This window comes from Entelurus aequoreus, linkage group LG09 (genome assembly GCF_033978785.1).
Source record: "Entelurus aequoreus isolate RoL-2023_Sb linkage group LG09, RoL_Eaeq_v1.1, whole genome shotgun sequence".
In the NCBI taxonomy this organism is placed as follows: Eukaryota; Metazoa; Chordata; class Actinopteri; order Syngnathiformes; family Syngnathidae; genus Entelurus; species Entelurus aequoreus.
The window spans coordinates 15,830,507-15,843,365 of NC_084739.1; the positions used below are offsets into that span (position 1 = coordinate 15,830,507).

The 12,859-nt window shown below is 38.8% G+C and overlaps 1 protein-coding gene across 1 annotated transcript in view; it reads left to right on the top strand.

Moving 5' to 3' along the window:
• Positions 1-8,583: 8,583 nt before the first annotated feature.
• The window catches only part of crtac1b (cartilage acidic protein 1b), a 92,362-nt gene continuing 88,086 nt past the window's right edge, over positions 8,584-12,859 (top strand). Inside the window, exon 1 of the mRNA XM_062058182.1 lies at positions 8,584-8,685. Within this exon, the coding sequence (XP_061914166.1) occupies positions 8,659-8,685 (27 nt within the window). The 5' untranslated portion in view covers positions 8,584-8,658. The remainder of the gene's footprint in view (positions 8,686-12,859) is intronic.

Genomic DNA, 12,859 nt, shown 5'->3' on the forward strand with positions numbered 1-12,859 from the left:
ATATTTTTGATAGTTGTAGAGTAGGTGTCTTGGGCATTGGATTCAAGAAACCTTATTATTGAACCTTCACAGGTATATTAATTTCCCGTTTACATTTATGATGCATTTTCTCTTATAAATTACATACTTAAGTGGCAGAGGGAAAAAGCCCTGGGGCTCCCCTGTGCAATGCAGAAGATGATTGACAAGATGCAATGTAACGCTTTCTGAAAAAATTGTGCCGGAGTATGGGAGGAATGACTGGTGCCTCAAAGGGACCTCCTGCCGCTGGTAGCTGTTGCCTCCTTCGAAGGGCATGGTTAGATCTGCGTCTGTAGTAGCACCCCAGTTAATGTGCACTGAGGCTAAGCAGGACGCCTGTTAGTCAGGAGAGTGAACGTCATGCACGAGACTCTGCCAAAAGAAGGTGTGATGGCATGGGGACCATTACTAAAACTTAATGGTATGAGAAGTGTTCTGCTATCCACCCCGCAAAAGGGGATTCATCAAGGTGCTGGCACCATACATTTTTCAACAGCCCTTAGAGGAGAGAAAATCAAGAGGTCCACCTCTCCCATTATCCCTCTCTTCCCTTGAGCTTCCCTCAACTTCACTTAAAGAAGCTGTATTTTAACATAATCATATTATGGGGGGCACAACCTTGGCAATGAGCGAGGGGGGAGGTTGGAGGTGGATGAATAAGTCAGTTTTGTATAACATTCACTATATGGCTAAAAGTCTCTCTGTCCTGTCACTGCTTTTACACTGCTGATAATGTAGTTGTCAGTTTACAGCAGGTTTCCCAAACATAGGAAAATAGATCAACTTAGTAGAGATGTAGTGTTCCATCACAATTAGTTTATGTACAGCCGGGGTGTCATACTCGTTTTTTGAGGTTCATATCACAATTATGGCTGCCGTCAGTAGGCCACATTGAGTGACTTGGCAGACCACATTGAATGACTTGGCAGACCACATTGAATGATGTGGCAGACCACATTGAATGTTGTAGAAGACCACATTGAATGATGTAGAAGACCACATTGAATGACATAGAAGACCACATTGAATGATGTGGCAGACCACATTGAATGACATAGAAGACCACATTGAATGATGTGGCAGACCACATTGAATGACATAAAGACCACATTGAATGATGTGGCAGACCACATTGAATGACATAGAAGACCACATTGAATGATGTTGCAGACCACATTGAATGACATAGAAGACCACATTGAATGATGTGGCAGACCACATTGAATGACGTGGCGGACCACATAGAATGACATAGAAGACCACATTGAATGACGTAGAATACCAAACTGAATGATGTAGAAGACCACATTGAATGACATAAGACCACATTGAATGATAATGGGTTATGATAAATGGGTTATACTTGCATAGCGCTTTTCTACCTTCAAGGTACTCAAAGCGCTTTGACAGTATTTCCACATTCACCCATTCACACACACATTCACACACTGATGGCGGGAGCTGCCATGCAAGGCGCTAACCAGCAGCCATCAGGAGCAAGGGTGAAGTGTCTTGCCCAAGGACACAACGGACGTGACTAGGATGGTAGAAGGTGGGGATTGAACCCCAGTAACCAGCAACCCTCCGATTGCTGACCCGGCCACTCTACCAACTTCGCCACGCCGTCCCTGATGATGTAGAAGACCACATTGAATGACGTGGCAGACCACATTGAATGATGCAGAAGACCACATTGAATGATGTAGAAGACCACATTGAATGACGTAAGACCACATTGAATGATGTGGCAGACCACATTGAATGACGTGGCGGAGCACATTGAATGACATAGAAGACCACATTGAATGACGTAGAAGACCACATTGAATGACGGGGCAGACCACATTGAATGACGTGGCGGACCACATTGAATGACATAGAAGACCACATTGAATGACGTAGAAGACCACATTGAATGACGTGGCAGACCACATTGAATGATGTAGAAGACCACATTGAATGATGTAGAAGACCACATTGAATGATGTAGAAGACCACATTGAATGACGTAGCAGACCACATTGAATGACATAAAAGACCACATTGAATGATGTAGAAGACCACATTGAATGACATAGCAGACCACATTGAATGACATAAAAGACCACATTGAATGATGTAGAACAGTGGTCCCCAACCTTTTTGTAGCTGCGGACCGGTCAATGCTTGAAAATTTGTCCCACGGACCGGGTGGTGGGGGGTTAATTTTTTATTTTAATTTTATTTTTTTATTTTCATTCATCATTAAAAAAATACAATCATGTGTGTTTACGGACTGTATCCCTGCAGACTGTATTGATCTATATTGATATATAATGTAGGAACCAGAAATATTAATAACAGAAAGAAACAACCCTTTTGTGCGTATGAGTGTGAATGGGGGAGGGAGGTTTTTTGGGTTGGTGCACTAATTGTAAGTTTTTATTGTGTTTTTTATTTTAAATTAAATTTAAAAAAATAAAAATAAAAAAATAAAAAAAAAGTTTTTAAATTTCTTGTGCGGTACCGGGCCGCGGCCCGGTGGTTGGGGACCACTGATGTAGAAAACCACTCTGAATGACGTGGAAGACCACATTGAATGATGTGGCAGACCACATTGAATGACGTAGAAGACCACATTGAATGACGTGGCAGACCACATTGAATGACGTGGCAGACCACATTGAATGACGTAGAACATTGGTACCGGGCCGCACAAGAAAAAAATAAAAATAAAAATTGTTATTTATTTTTTATTAAACCAACATAAAAAACACAATATATACATTATATATCAATATACCGGTAGATCAATACAGTCTGCAGGGATACAGTCCGTAAGAACACGATTGTATTTCTTTATGAAAAAAATAAAATAATAAATAAATAAATAATTTCCCCCTCCTCCCCCCAACCCCTAAAGTGAGCTGGAGAAACACAGATGCAACACAGAAAAAATGTCAAAGGGGTTAGGAAACTTAGCAAACAACAGAGAAGGCGTTATGATGCTAAATATAAGATAATCAATCAGGCATCAACTGTCAAGCATCTAAGAAATATCCTAACGTGTTAAATTTACTGATTTTGAAAACATCAAGTCCTTTTCAGCCCCTCCCAAGAATTTGCGCAAATTGTGCACGACCTCGCAACTTTGTCCAGTGCCAGCAACTTTGCCAGATGTCCTTGTAACCCCTTTTGAATTGGTTCTATTATCATTTATATGCAAAATAAACTGTGATATACTGTTATTGCAAGCGGCTCCGATATGCATATAGCGTAATATAGATTTTAGGTTATATCGCCCATCCCTAATACTGTGTCATTCTTTCCCTTCAAGTATTTGACACCTGCAAATAAAACAGTGCAGGTAAAGAACAAAACAAGCAGCGTCCACTTTAGGTGTTTACTTTATAGCATGTAACCGAACGATGCAATGACAGCATGGTGACAACAAGCTGCCATTTTAGTGCTTCTGTGTTTGTATACAGTATGAGTCACAGCCACCTGCTTGTGGATTTGAACTAATAGATCAAACACGATAACAGCCAAGACAGAAGAGTGCGGCTTTATGACTTCAGCACTTTCGGTTTGAAGCCTTTCAGCACCAACCCCTCTAAATTATGGTGGGAAACGTCCTTGGGATGTGAACGTTTCATTTCTGGGGGGACGGGTGGGGGCTTCTGGTTGTCGCACACACACATATACACGTTTGCACATTCCCATACACATACACACACATTGCAGGTTGAAATTGGTGTCACATGTCATAAGAATAATGCAAATGTCAGCGGCAAACCTAGCGAAACTAATCTATTTGTCGATTAGTTCTTATAAAAGTAATAATGATCACTTTAGGTTGACACTGCTAGATAAATAAAGTTATTGCACCTTAGTTATTTCCCTCATTAAAAACAAATCTACACACATTTTTTAAAGTTATATCACAAAAGCTGTGCCTAGTAGTTCAATACGTTTTTCAGCATTATGAGAGCCCTCTATCAAACAAACTATTGCAATCAAACCATGTACTAATATGATCCACTTCAAGAAACTCTTCAAACTTAAAGTGTTTACAAAGTACAAAGAAGAACCATGATAAACATTCTGAATTTATTCAATTCATCCATTCTTTCACTCTCAAAATAATCTTACTTATCTCATCATATGAAATGTAACTTACTTCACCAATTATTATTTATCTATTTATTTTTATTGTGATTACTTATGGAGTACATTGTGAATAAATTGAGAACAGGAAGTGAACAAAAAAGTTTAGCAACTGTTATGTAAAAGAAAAGGGGTAGGATTAAATAAGCTCTGCTTCTTCCTACTCCTTTTCGAACATGTTGAAAAGAGAAACTGGAAATTGTGATGTATCATGTTGTATGCTTGCATGTTGGAAATAAACTCAAACTCAACTCAACTCAACTCTAGACATGAAATGATCGGTAAGTCGTGAGTTCAAACCCCGGCCGAGACATACCAAAGACTATAAAAATGGGACCCATTACCTCCCTGCTTGGCACTCAGCATCAAGGGTTGGAATTGGGGGTTAAATTACCAAAATGATTCCCGAGCGTGGCCACCTCTGCTGCTCACTGCTCTCCTCACCTCCCAGGGGGTGGAACAAGGGGAAGGGGTCAAATGCAGAGGGTAATTTCACCACACCTAGTGTGTACGTGAGTATCAGTGGTACTTTAACTTTAAATAACACAATGTTATTTAAACCTTTACACTTATTTATTCAATGCTATAGTATAATCAACAATAATATAATATAATGATCAACAATATAGCGATGCTGTGTGAGGCTGAGCCTGAGCCAATCAGTGGTCATGATACTGAACAGCGCGCTAAGACTGGTTTGGTCCCCTCTATTGGCCAATACTACTGTAGTGTTGATATTCTTAGCTTATTTAGCCAGTTGTATGCTTGGAAATGCCTACATCAGGACCAACAAATTTAGAATATGCTTTAAAAATATATATGATGCGGTGAAGTCGCACTATGAAGAGCGATGTGGCGAGGGGACGACTGCAGCCTACAGCTTTGTTTCATTTAATTGATCATTGGCCAAAATTATTTTAATGTTGTGCTCCGTGAGCGCATAATTTCCTCAAATTGATTGTGTATTGAGTACTTTGGCATATTTTAATTAAAAGTTATGACTAAAATCCAACTGTTGTTGTTAAGATCATTATATTTTAAACCTCAAACTGCTGCTAATGAACCTTCAGAGAGAGACCTAACCAGATCAAATGATGTAGAAGACCACATTGAATGACGTGACAGACCACGTTGAATGATGTCGAAGACCACATTGAATGATGTGGCAGACCACATTAAATGATAGAGAAGACCATTTTTAATTATATGGCAGACCACATTGAATGATGTAGAAGACCACATTGAATGATGCAGAAGACCACATTGAATGATGTAGAAGACCCTTTTAAATGACGTGGCGGACCACATTAAATTATGAGGAATACCACATTGAATGGCGTGACAGGCCACATTACATGATGTGGAAGACCCCGTTGAATGGCGTGGTGGACCACAATGAATGGCAAGGTTGACCACATTAAAGGTACATTAAAAACAATTATTTGTGATCTGCATAACATAATGGTGGTTATTTGTTTACAACCTGTTCAACATCAACATTATGAGAGCCCTCTAGACATGAAATAACACAATGTAGACACTTTTACACTTCTTTATGCAATGCTATAGTATAATCAACAATAATATAATATAATGATCAACAATATAGTGATGCTGTGTGAGGCTGAACCAGAGCCAATCAGTGATCAAGATACTGAACAGCGCCATGAATTGATTAACGTGGACCCCGACTTAAACAAGTTGAAAAACTTATTCGGGTGTTACCATTTAGTGGTCAATTGTACGGAATATGTACTGTACTGTGCAATCTACTAATAAAAGTTTCAATCAATCAATCAAAAAGCGCACTATGACTGGTTTGGTCCCCTCTATTGGCCAATAATACTGTAGTGTTGATATTCTTAGCCTTTTTAGCCAGTTGCATGCTTGAAAATGCCTACACTAGGACCAAAAAATGTTGCATATGCTTTAAAAATATATATGATGCGGTGAAGTCGCAATATGAATCCATCCTATTTGGGTCCCAAATCAACCTTAAGAAAGTCAGTGACTTCACTATTAAAGTGGGTGACATTGTTATCACCAGGAAAGATGAGGTCACCTACCTAGGTTCCATTCTAGAGGCTAATTTTTCCTGTGATAAAATGGCAACCAAGGTAATCAAAAAGGTCAACCAACAAACTCTCTACAGAATATCCTCTTTGGTCAACAAAAGCACCATGAAGATTCTAGCGGGAACTCTCATTCAACCCTTTTTCGCATGCACCTCCTGGTACCCCAGCACCTCCAAAACCCTCAAATCTAGAGCTCCACAAACCACGTTAAACCCAGATTACGATCTAACAAAGGTCTTAACTCATTCTCCTTCTATGCCACATCAATATGGAATGCACTCCCAACAGGTGTAAAAGAAAGTGCATCTCTATCCTCCTTCAAAACCGCACTAAAAGAACACCTCCAGGCAACTTCAACCCTAGCCTAACACCCTCCCACCTCCACATCCCACCTCCCCGGATTGTAAATAATCCATGCTTGGCAACCTTGAGACCTCCAAATTCGGGAGATGGGGGGTGGGGTTGGGGTTTGAGGTGGGGGGCGGGGTTGAGGTGGGCGGGGTTTGGTGGTAGCGGGGGTGTATATTGTAGCGTCCCGGAAGAGTTAGTGCTGCAAGGGGTTCTGGGTATTTGTTCTGTTGTGTTTATGTTGTGTTACGGTGCGGATGTTCTCCCGAAATGTGTTTGTCATTCTTGTTTGGTGTGGGTTCACAGTGTGGTGCATATTTGTAACAGTGTTAAAGTTGTTTATACGTACACCCTCAGTGTGACCTGTATGGCCGTTGATCAAGTATGCCTTGCATTCACTTATGTGTGTGTGTAAAAATCGCATGTGACAGGGTCGGCATGCTGTTTGAATGGAGGAAAAGCGGACGTGACGACAGGCTGTAGAGGACGCTAAAGGCAGTGCTTTTAAGACACGCCCCCAATAATGTTGTCTGGGTGGAAATCGGGAGAAATTCGGGAGAATGGTTGCCCCGGGAGATTTTCGGGAGGGGCACTGAAATTCGGGAGTCTCCCGGGAAAATCGGGAGGGTTGGGAAGTATGAAATAATCAAATGTAAATAATCAAATGTATATACTTGTTCTTATGCTTTCTGAGCTCCGTGTGTTCACTGCTCGCTGTACATATCCTACGAAGTCAGACCTACACTGTTTCAATGTCCATTTCTCAGATGATATAATTGTTGATGACTGAAGTGCTGATATTAACCAAACCTAACTAGGGCTGCAACTAATCGATTAAATCGATTAAAATCGATTATAAAAATAGTTGGCGATTAATTTAGTCATCGATTCGTTGGATCTATGCTATGCGCATGTGCAGAAGCAATTATTTATTTTTCTTATTTATTTTTTTAATAAACCTTTATTTATAAACTGCAACATGTACAAACAGCTGAGAAACAATAATCAAAATAAGTATGGTGCCAGTATGCTGTTTTTTCCCAATAAAATACTGGAAAGGATAAAAATGTAGTTTATCTATTTTATCCGATTATTAATCGAAGTAATAATCGACAGATTAATCGATTATCAAATTAATCGTTAGTTGCAGCCCTAAACCTAACCCCCCCCTGCCCCAACCCCCTCCACATCCCACCTCCCGGATTGTAAATAATTCAATGTATATACTCTGATGATTAACTTGTGTGGTGACTGTATTATGCTGGTATACATTTGTACCATGAATTGATTAACGTGGACCCTGACTTAAACAAGTTGAAAAACTTATTGGAGAGTTACCATTTAGTGGTCAATTGTACGGAATATGTACTGTACTGTGCAATCTACTAATAAACGTTTCAATCAATCAATGTGGCGAGGGGACGACTACAGCTTTTTTTAATTTATTTAATTTATCATTGGCTAAATTGTTGATTGTTTATTGATTACTTCGGCATACTTTAATTAAAAGTTATGACTAAAATCAAATTGTTGTTGTTAAGATCATTATATTTTAAACCTCAAACTGCTGCTAATGAACCTTCAGAGAGCGACCTAACCAGATCACGTGGTTATAAAATGCGGAAGTTGCCTGAAACAGTGTTTGTTTTCCCCTCAATATGTGCCGGTATATAATTAAACAAATAATGTGTACCGAAATATAATTAAAAAAATCATGTGTACATGAAAAACAGACGACAGACAGTCTCTAAAGTGCCTCACATGGTTGAAACAGGAGTCTTGATAGTCGCATCGGAGCTCGTCGTCGCGGTCCTCCTCCCAGCTGAGCCCCGCTTTCACATCACTGTGAGTGAACACCTGAGGTCCCGCCCACCCCTGCCTCCCTGCCTTCTCTATGGCTGTTTTTTTAAATTATTCATAAAGTCGCGCTCTGATTGGCTGTGATCGCCGCCCCAGAAATATCATAAAGGAAAACCTTTAGAAGTTGTCAAGGGAATAAGTGGTGAAGGAAAAAAGACCGCGGACTTCAGGGCACATCTAAACCTGGATAGGGACTCTTCCTGTCTTCATGCTGGAGTTTTTCCCCTTTACATCTGTGAGTACCTCATTGACCTAAGCTGTTAAAATCCTGTGCTAAAAGAGACTATACAAAGTTTATTTTAAGTTTGTGTAATTTCATGTATTTGGTAAAACTTATAATTATTTAATTATCGGGACGTTGCTTCTTGCATCTCTATAGAAGGTGCAATAAAGTTATTGCACCTTAGTTATTTCCCTCATTAAAAACAAATCTACACACATTTTTTAAAGTTATATCACAAAAGCTGTGCCTAGTAGTTGTGTTATAATATTGTTTACTATGTTAATCCAAATCTAATGAAATGCATGCAGGGTCATAGGTCAATGTTGTGACTTATGCTACTTTCAGAATTTGAATTTTTATGGATGTACAGAATATGCATTGCTCTATATACAGGACATTTTGGTTATTAGTATACCATCTTTAATGCCTTTTAGTGATATTATTTTAGATTTTTTTTGTAATATTTTGTAAATTGTTATTATTTGACAACATTTTTTGAAAGGCATGCATAATTAAAAGTCTGATTACTGATGCTAAATGTGGCTTATAAAATAAAGAGAAAATTAAAATAAATATATCATACACTGTATTTAACACAATAACTTACTATATTGTTCAAACTATAAATTGTGATATAACATTGTTTAAAGTTATATCACAAAAGGTGGGCTTAGTAGTCATGTTATAATATTATTTACTATGTTAATGTAAATATAATGAAATGCATACAGGGTCATAGGTCAATGCTGTGACTTTTGCTACTTTCAGAATTTGAATTTTTATGGATGTACAGAATATGCATTACTCTATATGCAGGACATTTTGGTTATTAGTATACACGCTTTAATGCCTTTTAGTGATGTTATTTTTGATTCTTTGTAATATTTAGTAAATTGTTAATATTCTACAACATTTTTTGAAAGGTATGCATAATCAAAAGTGATGACTGATGCTAAATGTGGCTTATAAAAAAATAGAGAAAATTAAAATAAATACATGATATAGTGTATATACTATATTGTTCGAACTATAAACTGTGTTGTAAGTATTGTGCCCTGGAGGAGCCGCTATAGTCCTTGATGGATAAATTAGAGCTTCACTTTAATGGTGGCTGTTGATTACCGAGAGTGAAAGTTAAGTGTCATTCGCAGGGACTAGTCCAGCCCAGTGTGTGTTTGTATGCTCTGCAGCAGGGGGGTGTCCTTCACAGCAAAAAGAGACGGTGCGGGAGCGTGTTTTGAAATTGAACGTCTTCACTGGCTCTTTGTCGCAGTGTTATCAGGATCAGAGCTGAGCATGAACGCTCCACAAGGCACATGCTGATGCTGCACGCTGCCGTAATGGCCTCTTAATGCCGGTATAAATAACCCAAAGTGAAAACATTTCTCCAGGCCTTAGACGACACATTATCCCGGAGGCTATTTTATGGTATTTGACTGTTTTTACCTAAAAAAAGAAATATGCTTCTTGTTCGTACTCAGGCGGCGGTGAGATAGCGAGAAGACGTTATGTCCTCAAAACCAATAGAGTAGAGAGAATGGTCTGTGACTACTTACACTTGGAAAGATGTTCTATGTTTAACTGAAATTTACTGTGACGAATACAGGCTGGATGTCCTTGAGTGGACAAGACATCTCCCTACTATTTTGTCAATGCAGCTCCCCTGTGGTCTTCAGACTTCCTTTCCCTGACTGAATTATTAGGGACAACTTTATGTCCTGTCTTATAGCAAAATGCAGCCCATGTCCTATTTCAAGATTAATGCTTGATGTACTCTATCTAAGGCAGGGGTGGCAACCCAAATCGTTGAGAGAGCCATATTGGACCAAAAATACAAACGACAAATCTGTGTGGAGGCGCAAAAAATGAAAAGCTGTATATAAGTTTTATAATGAAGGCAACACATGACGTAAGTGTCTATATTAGCTATAATAGCCTATTATCAAAACGACTATGTGTCGTAGGCTGAAGCAAACCTTCGTTGACAGAAATGTTGAAATTTAATATTTATTCTACACATTTTCACAACATTAGAAACCATTAGTAAATCAGAGGGTACTCAGAAGGTGAGATAACTCCTGGAAATTACTGGCTTTTAATGGCCAAAAGTGTAGATGTGTGTGTCCAAGTTAAAGGAAACGGCAGGCTGTCTTCTTTTAGTAGATTTATTACAATCTTGGGCAAGCTAGGCAATGTTTGCTGTGGTCTGGAACAACATGGCACACAAACAACTATCCGAAATGTGTCATGTGACATGCAAATATAAATCATATACAAAGAGGATAAAAGTAAAGGATATTAAATTAGCTCAAATATGCCTACAAATGAGGCATAATGATGCAATATGTACATAAAGCTAGCATAAATAGCATCAGTGTTTCCCACACATTCATTTATTTGTGGCGGCCCGCCACGAAAGAATTAAGGCCGCCACAAAAAAAAAGTTTTTAATTTTTTAATTTTTTAATTTTTTTTATTTTTTGTGTCCTGTCAAGCTTCTCAGGCAAATCATATAGTTGATGTAGATGCCCATATCGGCTGTTCAGATTTACTTTACAAAAGAGAAGTGTAGGATCAAGATTTTTGGAGCTCTTTGTTCAGTGGATCAGATGTTTGATGAAGCTTTGTGTCTATCTACCACCACTACTGTTTTCTGTTTATTTGTTACTGACTGTGGCAGGACACTTCTGCCTCTGTTTCACTTTATGTTGCTGGTAAATAATATAGTTGTAGTAGTAGGCTAAAGTTAAATTATTCAGTATGCACTAATTAAAGGGGCAGAGCTTTAAGAGACATTTTAGCTTTTATATTTTTATAAGATATATTTTTTGTAAGAACCACAATTAATAAATATATTTCAGTGAATAACTTATTATTCAAATCTGTATATAAATATGTACATAAAGTGTTGTAATTATATTGTAAAATGGATGGATGGATGGATGGATGGATGGACGTTTAAAACAAAACTGTTATTATTAATTAGTAAGTATACATTTTTTGAGCCTTTTTAGAGAAAATCATATCATTGTAGTAAATTATGCAAATTATTCGATGATGTCATGGTGACCACGCCCATACCCACGCCCCCACCGCCACAGGTATCTTGGCAGTTTATGGGAAACACTGAGCATGTTAGCATTGATTAGCTTGCAGTCATGCACAGACCAAATATGCCTGATTAGCACTCCAACAAGTCAATAACATCAACAAAGGGCACCTTTGTGCATTTAAAAACAGTATAAAAGGTCTGGTGGACAAAATTAGACAAAGAAGGAGTGGACGATTTTACATGTAAACAAACTGTTGCGTCACAGTGCACACTATATTGAGTTCGAGAACCGCCTAAATTAGTAGGACAAAACGATGTTCAGCAAATACTCTCATCAGTGAAGCATACACACAAAGATATTAGACAGTGGGTCTAATAGTCATGTTTGTCCTCAAACAAAAAACATAATAAAACAAAAACAAAAAAAACATTTCCCCCATCTTTTTCCATTTTCAATCCTTGTTTAAAAATGCTCCAGAGAGCATGCAGCATGTGGCTCGAGAGCCGCGGGTTGCTGACCCCCGATCCAAGGGAAGACATTATGGACTTTCCACTTTCTACAAATGTGGTCTTCAACCAGAGGTAATGGGTCACTTCTGCTGTAACAGAAAATGGTCTTTCCCAAACTGTTCCTACAATGCTACAAGCATATATCTGTCCAAAATATCTTAGTAGAAAACTATTTTTCTATATCTCACGGTGGTGTTTCAATACCAAAATCCGGTATTGCCAGCTACGTTTTCTGTTACCTGGTCAGCCAGTGTTAAGCATCCATGTTGAATGCTTTGCGGGACCCTGATCCAGACTGCGTTTGTGGCCCCATTTTGGTCTTTAATGTTACTTATTTATTACTATTATTTTTAGAGGCTGATTGGCAATACTAAATGGTCCCTAGTGTGTGAATGTGAGTGTGAATGTTGTCTGTCTATCTGTGTTGGCCCTGCGATGAGGTGGTGACTTGTCCAGGGTGTACCCCGCCTTATGCAGCTGAGATAGGCTCCAGCACCCCCCCCGCGACCCGACAGGGACAAGCGGTAGAAAATGGATGGATGGATGGATTATTAGACTCCTAAAGGGTCGCCACCCCACACACTAAACCTAACATCACCTCCCAACATACACACACTCAGTATG